This window comes from Xyrauchen texanus, chromosome 44 (assembly GCF_025860055.1).
Source record: "Xyrauchen texanus isolate HMW12.3.18 chromosome 44, RBS_HiC_50CHRs, whole genome shotgun sequence".
Lineage (NCBI taxonomy): Eukaryota > Metazoa > Chordata > Actinopteri > Cypriniformes > Catostomidae > Xyrauchen > Xyrauchen texanus.
In genome coordinates, this window is record NC_068319.1 from 2,963,753 (window position 1) to 2,977,524 (window position 13,772).

Here is a 13,772-nt window from a genome sequence, read left to right on the forward strand (position 1 = left end):
AAAAATGGTGTGTTCTTTATTTTTTTATTATGGCTTTAATAATGGTTTTATTAGAGTAAAACAAGAAATGAGGTTCACATTAAATTAGATATTTACACATCAGACATGTAAAAACATTCACACAAAAAAAAAGGTATAAATACAACTTAAACGACAAATTTGTATTTGTAACCTTTAACTGGTTACCGATCACAGTTTAGTGAAGAATGAAGAGTTCCAAACCACCAGCATGTAAAATCAAATGGCACATTTATTTCATCCTCTGAGAAACTTTTGAATAGCTAAATAAAATACATCTATAAAACAAACAGTTGTTTCGAAACTTCTAGTTCAATCTACTTTAAAACTGAACATGTAACAGCTACTCAAACATTTAAACTAACTACAAAACAAAGACATACGGTTTGAACCCTGATTTTGAAGCCAGTTCATTATGGAAAAAAAAAATATTGCATTCGGCATTATGAGCTTGTGTACCTTGAACATCTACATGAATAAATCAACAGCCCGGCCCACTAACTGTGATGATGCACCTGGACAGACACCAATACCTGCGGGTGTTTGTTAAATACTGTCCAGTGTCTTTGTTTTTCCTACCATGATGGGAACTTCACACAGGATTCTGTGTCTGTGATCTTCAGGTTCTCCGGTCGTAATCGCTCACCATCTTTTTGATGTGGCTCAGTTTTGATTTCAGATATTTGCATCTCTTCTTTTTCACCTGGTAATCACCACTCTGCAGAGACATTAGTGAGAATTGCATTTTATTCTTCCATTAAAGTGAACACGAATTCAAAATGTACGTTATTGCAAAAACATATGTCCTATAAAAGGAGTCATTTGCTCATGAATCAGACTACACTAGTTGCGCTATATGTTTTGTGCTGAAGATTCATAAGAACCGGCTCATAGGAGTCATTTGTTCAGGAATGAAATTACACTGATTGCGCTGTTTGTTTCGTGCTGAAGATTCAAAAGAACTGGCTCATAAGAGTCATTTGTTCAGGAATCAAATTACACTGATTGTGTCGTGCTGAAGATTAAAAAAAAACGGCTCATAAAGAGTCATTTGTTCGGAATCAAATTACACTGATTGCGCTGTTTGTTTCATGCTGAAGATTCATAAGAACCGGCTCATAAGAGTCATTTGTTCAGGAATCAAATTACACTGTGTCGTGCTGAAGATTCAAAAAAACCGGCTCATAAAGAGTCATTTGTTCGGGAATCAAATTACACTGATTGCGCTGTTTGTTTCATGCTGAAGATTCATAAGAACCGGCTCATAAGAGTCATTTGTTCAGGAATCAAATTACACTGATTGTGTCATGCTGAAGATTCAAAAGAACCGGCTCATAAAGAGTCATTTGTTCGGGAATCAAATTACACTGATTGCGCTGTTTGTTTCATGCTGAAGATTCATAAGAACCGGCTCATAAGAGTCATTTGTTCAGGAATCAAATTACACTGATTGTGTCATGCTGAAGATTCAAAAGAACCGGCTCATAAAGAGTAATTTGTTCAGGAATCAAATTACACTGATTGCGCTGTTCGTTTCGTGCTGAAGATTCATAAGAACCGGCTCATAAGAGTCATTTGTTCAGGAATCAAATTACACTGATTGTGTCGTGCTGAAGATTCAAAAGAACCGGCTCATAAAGAGTCATTTGTTCAGGAACACCGTCAGGAGTATTTAAATATGGTGTTCTGTCCGCATGTTCAAGAACCTTTGACAGAAACAAAAGTCATGAAAATCACATGGTTCCTGACTTTTTAAATGGAAATTCTTGCTTTTTAACCGAGTGCCCATTTTTCATGACACAATCAATTCCCAATTGATAAAACAAAGTCCCGGCCTACTTTTCCCTTCTCATTAAATATCCTGTTTCACTTCTGAGTTTTCACTTAAATGGATTGCAAATGGCAAGTTTTATTACTTTAAAGATACCATCATTCAATGTAGTCCATTTCTGTGAGAAAACGTGGATTCAGCCCATTCTTACCCTCTTTTTGCCGTTTAGCATGTTGTACTCGTCCATGGCATCCTGTTACACGAGAATAACTGAAGTCAGCAACAAGAGTCAAACGTAGTGTTCCACATTAATGATAATTATGTTCAAACAATACAGCGTGATGGACAGAAATGTGCCATTGTAAGGCAAACAAAACCAAACAGGTGAGAAAATGCTCGACTCAGCACCAACTCAAGCAGTCCTGCGAGAACAAAAACAAGACACGTCCCCCCTTTAAAACCCGGATGACTTTTCATACCAGGAACTGTGGGCTGCCTTCCTGAAGGTCATCGAGTTCACGGTCCACTTCAGCTAAACGCTTGTTGACCTGGTCCAGTTCTGCCTGAAGCTTCTTGTACTCCTGATGGTCTTTGTCAAACAGACTCTTGTAGTCTACTCGCTCATCAATATTAGCAATTGGAGGGAATTCACTGTTGAAAACAAAAAGACTTAATTGGACCGAGAAAAACATTTAGTCTACTCCTTAAAATTAATTGTTGAGCTGACTCTGGTTTATTGCACACAAGTGAACCCACCTGTAGAAATCCTCATCGTCCAGCTCATCTCCAGAGGAGCCGTAGTCCGTCTCATAATCCGGTCCGCCGGCAGGTCGTGGTCGTTTAGCGCGCAATCTCTTGGGTCGTCCTGCAGAGCTGGTAATGTCTGATGCACTGCTTAGAGGAGCCGAACTGCGAACGGGGAGTACACGAAGAACCTCTCTGAACAACACAAACACGAGCACCATTACACTCAAGTTGTGTACGTTCACAGAAGACTGCACTTGTTTGAAATAACAAAACATTTGATTTCTTTTGGTTTTTAAATACATTTTTACACCCCTTACTAAATGTACCCATAGTCAAAATGGTTTGTAACAATTACTTGCCAGTTTCACTGTACAATGGAAACACATTTGCCCTGTAATTAATTAGACTAGTCCCTCATTTTCTTAAATAAATCTGTTACAGTGAGACACTTACAATGGAAGTGAATGGGGCCAATTATTAAATGTTAAAATACCATCTCAAAAGTATAGCCACAAGATGTAAACAATGTGTGCTGACATGATTTTACAATTGCTGTACGCTGTAAATCCTGTAATCCCACAAAAACAACAATTTTGAACCGTACAGCTCAAATAATACACAAGTTCTAATTCAAGTGTTTTTAGGGTTAACAATTTTAAGCTTCACATTTATGCCTTTAAACACTCCAAAATTCGGCCCCATTCACTTCCATTGTAAATGGTCTGCACTTATATAGTGCCTTTTTAACCTTCGCGGTATTCAAAACGCTTTACACTGTGACTCATTCACACATTCACACACCAATAGCGGCAGAGCTGGCATGCAAGGTGCTAGCCTGCCATTGGGAGCAACTTGGGGTTCAGTGTCTTGCCCAAGGACACTTCGGCATGTGGAGTCATGTGGGCCGGGAATCGATCCACCAACCCTGCGATTAGTGGCCGACCCGCTCTACCACCTGAGCCACAGCCAAACTATTGATTTAAAGTTGTTGGATACAAGTATAAAAACAATGTATTAAAATGTTATGGCTAAATATTCAGATATTTACAAATAGATAAGTAGTTTGAGAGTGTAGGGACACCGATTGAATCATTCGCAGAGCGTCATGGTCGCTGCAGAGCTCTTTTGCCGCACTTTGTTCGCTGCAATTGGTGGATTTTTCTTGTATTATTCAATAATGATGATAAAATAACATGGACTGATGGCTTCAACAGAAGCATAAACCATCGATTAACAACCCTTAGAGCGTGAAATTGCGAAGTGAGCAGTGTTTGAGGCTAGCTACCAGCAGCTACTGCTCGGATTATGCAAAACTGTCTGATTTAATTCAGTGCAAGTCATCAGAATAAGGTAAATGCCCTGGCTATTGTTTATATTGTGCTGTAGGTGTTTTGGGTTTAGTGTTGAAAACTGAATGATATCAACATTGAACATTATTATATATTTTTTTAATTAATTAGAAGATTAATTCAATGTAGTCATAAAAGCAGTAGTCCCAACAAGCATTTTTTTTTTTAAACAAAACTGGTTTTTTTAGTTGGTAGATCTTATTGAGATGGTCATTTAAAAGTAGATCATCACACAAAAAAAGTGTGGACACCCCTGATATAGATATTTGACCCCTACCTTTCTAATAGTTAAGTGTAACCTTAAGGTAGAGAGAGGGGGCTCGGCTAGGTTGTGGCCTTGTCTTGATTGAAATGGCGTAATTGAAGAAATTGCAACCAAGTTTGAAATATTTGCAAAAGACATAAATTCTTGCTCACTATAAAGAACAGACACTTTACTAATACCTTGATTTGACCACCAGGATCAGCTCTACAGGGTGAAAATGATCATTACCAAAAATTGGTGAGAAATGCAAAAGTTGTGCCAACTCAAATTCAAGTGTTTTTATACAATTTTAAGCTTCACATTTATGCCTTTAAACCCTCCCAAAATTGTCCCCATTTACTTCCATTATAAGTGCCTCACTGTAACCTCGATTTTAGCTCGACAACGAGATATGGAGATCAATATTGTTTTTAAACTCTCTTAATACTCTCAAAGTACACACATTTCATTTTTTCAAAAAATGGTGCAGCCCTGAGAGAAACCCAGTCGGACAAGGAAGTGATGAATAAACAATGTGAAAACTTCCTTGTTCACATTTCATCTGATGAATCTTTATTTAACATCTCTGTAATACCGGTTTTGCCGCTCTAATCAGTTTCAGTTTGTTTCTTTCAGGAAGCTTATAAGAATATTTAATGCATTCACTTGACAAGCTCGCATATGATCATCTTCAAGCTACAGAAGAGACTTTTATAGGCTACCAAAAAAAGGTTTGCAAAGAGTGTGACTGTAATAAATGTTTTCTTACAGCATATAAAAACACAGCATGAGGGTTATACTCACACAGGGCTTTCACTGGGAGGAGGTTTGTCATAATTTGTACTGTTGTCGTCTAGATAACTTCTAGAGCCACCGAACTTCACTGGATAGTCAGACAACAGTGGATCAGGAACTCCATTGACATCATTTACCTGAGAGAGAACATGACAACTAGTCATTTAAACCATCAGATAAACTAAATCAACAGCTATAGTGGGGTGCAAAGTCAGAGTTAACATAGAATATATTTTGCCTGTTTTTTTTAAACCTCAAAAGTATCATATTTTGATTTAAAATTAAAAAGATTGGACATGCTGGACTTTTTCTGCAACTAAACAAAATGCAAGTAAATTAGTGATATTGAACATGAGAACTTTGTACAATCCATTGAAGCACACAAGATGCTCATCGGAACGGTCTCAAATCATGCTGGATAACATGATCATTAAGTTTTAAATAAACTTCCAAAATGGGCAATTTCCCTTTTCTCTCAAATTCTTATGATGATAATTAGGGCTGTCGTTTAAATGCGTTAATTTAGTACAATTCTTTCGATAAACAATTACCCATACATGCCCCCAATCTGTACACAACTCCCAAAATAAGGAATTGTCCTACCATCAGAACAATTCAAACTTGATGTTCCATCTTGACATTTGTATGAATTTGTGGCAGTAGGGGGCAATCAGCGCGCCTCCAGCTGTACGGGCAACTAGGGCTGGGTATTGATACGGATTTCCCAAATCGATTCTGATTCACAAGCACACGATTCATACATTTCTGTTATGCTTGCATATAAAAGAATTCCTTTCTCAGCTAATTATCTTAATTATATAAGAGATTAGTATACTTTTAATTAGAACAAAAACAAACAAAACAGGTTTTGCATGCGATTATGTGAATTGTAGGTGTGAGGTGTGTACACCTCTATTCACTATGTAAAATATATATATATATATAGCAAGCTGTGGAATAAAGAGTAGAGGAAAAAAAAAACAATGCTCTTTGTCAAATTCTAGGTACAATTCAAAAATATTAATTTTACAAATTATATATTTGATGAAACTCAGTCTATGCCATCAACTATTGTCTTGGAATTGCATATACTGTATTATGTTGCATATATATTTTTGTTACATTTTTATTGTTTACTTGCATAATTTGTATTAACATTGATATGTAGAACATGTGCTTAATCTGTACTGTCTCTTTAAGACTACCGGCATCAGCCAGTAAGCGCATATAACAAGAGAAGATATGTGCATCCATGTGTGATTATAATTCAATGTTGTCTCTTTTGTTGTTTTTAATAAACAACTGACTGTACAAAAACCAGAAAGGTTATTAAAAAGAGACATTATTCAAATCACATATGGATCTCGTCTTTGGACACTCTGTACGAGATAAACCAAACTTTTACTCTCAACACGACATGAAAAGACCTCTGTGCTAATAACTTCTCTGCTATACTAAATGACTGGTGAGAGAAATCGTAACATCTACTAGCCAGCGGCGCATCATAGCCATTTTTATTCGCATAGCGTGAGATCTGGTTGCACATGTGAGTAATTTACTTGCATTATAGACGGTTGCCACAGAGTGAATGATCCATGTTGGGATTTAAGAATCGATAACGTTACAGTCTATATTTTTACCAAGCCCTACAGGCTTCCACAGACACACTTTTATACTGAAAGACAGCTGGACCGAGCGTAACAGAATGCAAGGATCAAGTTTCAAACTACAGTGATGTGAAGCAGTATTTGCCCCCTTCCTGATATCTTCTATTTTTCATACAAGAGTTTACACACACACACACACACACACACACACACACACACACACACACACACACACACACACACACACACACACACACACACACACACACACACACACACACACACACACACACACACACACACACACACACACAATCAAACACCTATATCACCCATATGAAAAACGAACTGCCCGGTTACACTTAATAGCTGGTTGCGTCACCTTTAGAAGCAACAACTGCAACTAAACGCTTCCGATATCAGTCTTTCATAACGCTGTGGATATAATTTCAGAACATTGGAGGGTTTTCTAGCATGAACTGTCAGTTTAAGGTCCTGCCACAGCATCTCAATCAGGTACAAGTCAGGACTTTGACTAGGCCACTCCAAACTTTAATTTAGCTTCTTTTGAGCCATTCAGAGGTGGACTTACTCCTGTGCTTTGGATCATTGTCTTGTGCACAATCCAGTTGCGCTTGAGCTTCAACTCTGGACTGATGACCAGACGCTCTCCTTTAGGATTTACTGGTCAAGAGCAGAATTCATGTTTCTCTCAATTACTGCAAGTCGTCCTGAAGCAGCAAAGCATCCCCACACCATCACACTACCACCACCGTGCTTGACCGTAGGTATGATGTTCTTTTTGTGGAATTCTGCGTTTGATTTATGCCAGATGTAACGGGACCCCCGTCTTCCAAACAGTTCCACTTTCAAGTCCACAGAACATTCTCCCAAAAGCTTTGAGGATCATCAAGGTGCGTTTTGGCAAAAATCAACAAGCCTTAATGTTCTTCTGGGTTAGCAGTGGTTTTCGCCTCGCCACTCTTCCATGGATGCCATTATTGACCAGTGTCTTTCTGATAGTGGAGTCATGAACTGTGACCTTTATTGATGTGAGAGGCCTGCAGTTTGTTGTCCTTGGCTTTTGTCTGACTTCCTGGATGAGTCGTCGCTGTGCTCTTGGAGGAATTTCGGTAGGACGGCCACTTTTGGGAAGGTTCACTACTGTGAAAAGTCCTCCATTTGGAGATAATGACTCTCTGTCTCTGTCTGCGGTTTTTTGGAGTCCCAGAGCCTTTGAAATAGCTTTGTAACCCTTCCCAGACATGATATATTTCAATCACCTTTTTCCTCATAATTTCTTGTCATAGTGTGCCTTCATGCTGCTGAAGCAGTTGTATTTAAATGTTGATTTGGTTGAACATGGGTGGAAGTAATCAGGTCTGGGTGTGTCTAGTCCAGATGAACCCAATTATAAATGCAGTTTCATAGATTTGGGGATTTAGTAACTAAGGGTGCAAATACTTCTTCACACAGGCCCAGTTTGTATTGGATTGCCTTTGTTTTATGTTAGATTTAGTATGAGATATTCACAAACACAGAAGAAATCAGGATGGGGGCAAATACTACTTCACAGCACTGTATGTTTACCTTGACACAGCATGTGCAAAGCACAGCTCACGTGACTAGAGATGCTGAAAACTAGCAAGACGCGACAATGAAAGTAAGATGCATGATGAGTATATAGAAAAAAACACAGAGGGGTTATTTTCAGCGATATAGAAATTATATAAATGTGATGTATTTTAATTATCTGTGGAATTATTCGACTAATTAATCTTTAATTTGGTTAAATATTTTAATTGATTGACAGCTCTAATGATGATATAATTTGTAATTAAAAACTTATTAAATTAGAATAATGCAAAAAATTAAAATGATAAAAACAATCATTTCATTGGTCTCCGACTTCTGAACTGCACTTCTCAATACTCCTCAAGTATCCATATGTTTTGGTACAAACTCAAAGCCCGAGGTGGATTCATCAGATGTTTGATAGATTATTTGCTGCTATCGTGAGGTAGCCGACAAATGTCATGCAGCACTTCTGTAAAAGACTCCTGCACAAAATCTACTCATGCCAATTTTCCAAGAACTACAACATATTTTAATGTGAATTGCTGTGTTACTATACATGAAGCACAGCCCCCAAAACACAGTGAGCATGTCATTTAAAACCACATTTGTCCTACATACCGTAGATTCACATTTCTGGTTGAACCAGTCTGCCTTAAGCAAATAATGCCATCATAAAAAGAATATAAAAGACAAAAACATAAAAACAAAAATAAAAATCTATCTTTGCTTGGAAAAGTTTAAAATTGTGTGACAATCACATTTTAATTTGACCTTTTATAAAAAAAAAAAAAATAATAATAATAAAAAAGAAAATTTTAAAGAAAAGATGATGTCTCTTAAAACATCAAATAAATAATTATTTGTATCTGTATTGACAAAACACAAACCTACTGATCTCTTGCCAGAGTTGCACATTTATGTGCCAATACACATTTATGACAAACTGTCACAACAAACCACACCTAGAAACCAACGACGAGAGCTGGCCTCCCCCATACAACACTGTCAAACGGGTCTGACCACCTACAGCGACAGAAAACAACACAGCTCTTCTATAGTCACAACCAGACGTCAAGATACATCGACTGAGAACTGCTTGTTTGGCAACAGGTGTAGAGGTTTAACCAGACATTTACTTCATGGTGTGAAGAATAGACCTTCTGTATGAAACGGGACTAAGTCACAATGCACAATGAGTTTAAGGACAAAGGAGATCTCTTAAATCTCCCAAGCAATGATGTAACCAAATCATTCAGACTGGGGGACAGACAGCCAAAAATCGGTCACATAAAAATCCATTTTGATAGACCTTGAATCTCAATATATAAAGTGGTCCCGCTTCAAAGGAATTTTTAGGAGAAACACCGTTATTACATAGCTGGTAGCATCTGTACATTTCCAGAGCGATGAATCTATGAGCAATAAAAATGCTCACCCAATCCTCCACATCCTGGGGCGAGTTGGGGTCTTCCATCTCTTTCACACGCCTCCACAGGATGTTGTCTTTCCCGTGATAATTGATCCGTTGACGGGTCTTTATGGCAAAGGCCATAATGATGATGAGGGCCGCGGTGACGATGAAGCCCAAAACAAGAGCGATTGCCTGAATGAGAAAAAAGAGAGCAAATGAAGATTGTCAACATTTACTGCATTTCAACCCGTATGACTTACATTTTTATGTGTAATACAAAAAGAAATGTTTGAAATCATTTTTCACTCAGCTCTTTTTCATGCAATGCCATAATACCGCTTAAAGGTGCTGCAAGAGATTGCGTTCATGGAAAGGTATGCAAAAAACATTTTCCTACTATCTGAAAGATATTAATGAAATAAACGTCTTTAAGATATCTCACCTGTCTCTGTAACAGCTCTAGACTCTCTAAATCGCAAATAAAAACGTGTCCTCAGACAATGACGCTTTCGACCTGTCAATCATTTTGCGCTTTCTCATAGAATTGAAGTTGCAGCAAATTATTGAGGCTTAATGCCATTTTTATGCCATGTTGCTCATAACAGTTGTCAGTTGGGGGCGCCGTTTTACAGCTGAAAAGTTTCTGCTTGTGTTTGTCTCAGTACAGCTCATTTGGTATCTTTGGAGTGCAGGGTTTTGGAAAAAGGGGGCGTGGCTAATTCAGCGGCGCAGTTTGGGGGAATTATAGAACGGCTAAAATCACTTACAGCACCTTTAATGTCATTTTAATTATGCCACTAACTTGTTTTCAACATCATGCCAATTTCAATGGCTACTTTCATGGCGAAATCCAGATTAAAATATAACAAACACTGAAAGCCTATATGTTTAAGATCCACTTTTAATAAAAACACAAACTGATTCTGGACTGACAGTTAAAAACACTCTTAAGGGTGTCAGCAGAATAAATCAAATTTCATGTCATGACACTCAATCGCAGGGCTCTTCGAAGGAAGAACAATCATGGTAGCCAAGCTTTAGGGTTGTTTCAAACAGAATTACTTTATAAATTACTTAAAAGTGAGTTACGAATGGCCCCACACCATTCAGCCTTCCAAAGCTCTCACAGTGGAAGGTAAAGTCTTAAGGGAATAGGGCATAGGGATGATCAGTTCTGAATGGAAAACACCTTGAATCAAGCCAACGGCAAACTCTGATAGAATAAGAGATGAGTAAAACCACACACAGGCAAGTGTGCTCACCTCCTGTGGATCCACAACGCAGTAGTGATACAGGTACTGGTTCACAAACGCACCTGACATCTGAGGCTGCTGGTAAGCTGCACACATGCTGTACAATTGATTAAACTGCATAGACCCGGAGGATTGGGCCATAGGGTACACTGTGACCAGGTAGACAAAAGTGGCGATCAACATGAAAAAGGCCATAACGGCACTGATAATAATGACAGCCAGGTAGAACTTCCTGCCTCTGGACAGCTTCTGGTGGGAAATGATCATGATGAAGATGATGAGGAGAGCGATGAAGGTGATGATCGCAATGGCGATCATGAAGCCCTTGCCTTGCCTGGGGTCATTTTGAGAGCCAAGGATACCGTATCCATAGCCCCCGCCGTATCCACCCATTCCATAGCCACTTCCTCCGTAGCCCCCTCCATAAGAGCTTCCATAGGAGCCTCCATAAGATCCTCCATAAGATCCTCCATAGGAGCCGAACCCAGCAGCGCCTGCATCCGTATCCCAGGCCAGAGTGGAGGCAACGCACACAAAGATGCCCACAGAGCATATAATAGAGATCACACACATGATTTTTATGATGCCCGGTGGAGACGTCCAGCGGTAGAAATGCTGGAACTCATCATCGGGATAAATCGAGTATGCAGGCTGTGGTGCAACATTGCTGGGAAGAAAATAACGAATACGGTTTTAGAAACGCATATCGTATTAGGGAAGCACAAATACATTTTGGCAGACAGGATAATGAATTTTGTTCACTTTTGTTTGCATGCGTTATGCATATTTTGTTTAAAAAAAAAAAAGAAATAGAACATTAGGATTTATAATAATACATCGACCATTATATATTGGTTATCAGCCATAACACAAATTATTATCGGCCAAACTATAAATATAATATATAAATATTCTTAGTTTCTAGTAAGATCAGACATGATAATGTACAGTAGAAAAGATGGCGGACACCGATACATTTTGGCAGATACCGATAATTAAAAGTTCACTTTTTTTTGTATGCTTTTTAAGCATACTTTGTTTAAAGAAAGCATAACATTATAGATTAATAATAATAAATCGACCATTACATCGGTTTTTGGCCTTAACAAAATGTTATGTCGGCCAAACTATAAATATCAAGGCGCCGATACATTTTGGGAGATACCGATAACTGATAATTAAATTGTTTATCGGCCATTACAAAAATGATTAGTGTCCAAACTATAAAGAACAGTGCAGTTTTAAGTTTCAAGTAATTCTAAAGTAAAGTTCAAAAGATAAATACAAATATTGTGTACTTTTGAAACCTTTCAAATGTAAAAAATTTATTTAAATATATATTATATATATGCATGTGTGTATATAATATATATATATATATATATATATATATATATATATACACACACACACACACACTTAAATACATACTTCCCCAATACATGGTGCAAAAGCATCCCTAATTCTATTAAATTTAAGTTTTTATTTTTATACTCGGTACAAGAGATTAGTTACTTTGAAAACTGTCATAGAAAAAAAATGGTTAACAGTCAACCCCTTCTATAAAAAAAATTAAGTATATTATAAACCTGTAGAATAAAATGCAGTGGGTGCATTTGCACCATCTATGGATGCAAATCATGCCGATACTGATTATATGGTGCTATATTTTTTATTCTACAGTTAAAGGCGATTAGTCCACTTGGCTTTGAAAAAACACTCATATTATCAGCTTCCAATTTCGGCCTAATCAGACCGATTTCAATATATTTTTAAAAGGTTACAACCCCCCTAAAACGTTTACTCAGGAAACACAGTGAGGTGACAGTCGATACTCACTATCCATATTCAGTGTGTTCATAATCATAGGGCGGCGGACTCCCATTCATCTTAGAAGACATTCTGTAAAGAGAAAATACAAAAGATCTGAAAGAATAAATAAATCTAAAAGCACTTAATCTACATTCCATATTTTAAACGATGTAACAAGCAATCTTAATTTCGACTGCACTGATTAAAACGACAATATTAGTTTGTGAAACTCAAACACGATATAAAAATGTAGGTTATATTTCAATTTCCCAACAGAAATACAATATATCTGTAAACATATTATAGATTTTGAGTGATTCGCGATTTGAAATACTTCTCCAAATTTAAATCACCTCAAGCGATGTCATTGTTTATCAGATAAAACTCACATTTTCGACATTAATTACTGTATAATTAAATCAGAGTCTTCGGATTTTGTGTGTTGTGGATTAAAGTATATAAATGATGAGCGTGATGATTGTAGTTTGAGTCTCACCTGTTCGCGGAGGAGTTCTCTCGATGTGACACTCAGGTGAGACTAACCTGCCCTTAAGATGAATAAACCCCGCCCACAAAGCGGCATTTCTTTTATTTACTCGTTCCAGATAAGCAATGCTGCTGATGGAGAAAAATGCAGCTCACTAAGGTTATGCTGCCTAACCTGCGGTCACACTGCCCGCTAATTTGTCGCATGTGGCTGGCGGTTGGGTCGCTACTAGTGTGTATGTATTGTCTAAACAGTCATTTTTCTTTACAATTAATTTTATTAAAATATTAGGATCACGTGAGCTATACTATTTTCTCTCGTATTGGCTGTCGCTCCCGAAAGTCGCTCTTCATTTGAATAAAGTTAAAAGTTTCTCAACTTTGTCGCGTCCCTAGACACGCCCACATCCGGTCGCCAACGGTCACCGTCGGTCGTGTTGCCGGAAGTCGCCAGCTAGTTTTGTCACTGCGTGTCGCTGTCAGCAACGCAGAGCCTACATAGATTCCTAGCTAACTTAACCCACTAACTTTATGATGCCCACTATGCTGTCTAGGCAGGAAGCTTACTAGGTATATGATGCCCAAAATTAATTTAAAAAAAAATACATAAATAAATAAATAAATAAATAAATAAATAAATATATATATATATATATATATATATATATATATATATATATATATATATATATATATATATA

The 13,772-nt window shown here is 37.5% G+C and overlaps 1 protein-coding gene across 1 annotated transcript; it reads right to left on the reverse strand.

The window, feature by feature from the left end:
• Positions 1-11: 11 nt before the first annotated feature.
• oclna (occludin a) lies at positions 12-13,096 on the reverse strand. The gene is made up of 9 exons (XM_052116777.1): positions 13,082-13,096; positions 12,613-12,675; positions 10,783-11,440; positions 9,545-9,712; positions 4,934-5,061; positions 2,546-2,728; positions 2,269-2,440; positions 2,001-2,042; positions 12-736 (listed from the first exon to the last, which is right to left on the reverse strand). The coding sequence occupies exons 2-9, from the start codon at positions 12,672-12,674 to the stop codon at positions 638-640; spliced, it is 1,512 nt and encodes a 503-aa protein (XP_051972737.1). The 5' UTR covers position 12,675; positions 13,082-13,096; the 3' UTR covers positions 12-637.
• Positions 13,097-13,772: the final 676 nt, after the last annotated feature.

What these genes read in the sequence shown, in the direction of transcription:
- oclna (XM_052116777.1), bottom strand. Translation starts at nt 12,674, where the DNA reads ATGTCTTCTAAGATGAATGGGAGTCCGCCGCCCTATGATTATGAACAC. An exon ending in GAACACACTGAATATGGATA is followed by an intron (nt 11,441 to 12,612) that starts GTGAGTATCGAC and finishes TTTTCTTCCCAG; the next exon opens with CAATGTTGCACCACAGCCTG. An exon ending in CCCAGGATGTGGAGGATTGG is followed by an intron (nt 5,062 to 9,544) that starts GTGAGCATTTTT and finishes GTTCTCTCTCAG; the next exon opens with GTAAATGATGTCAATGGAGT.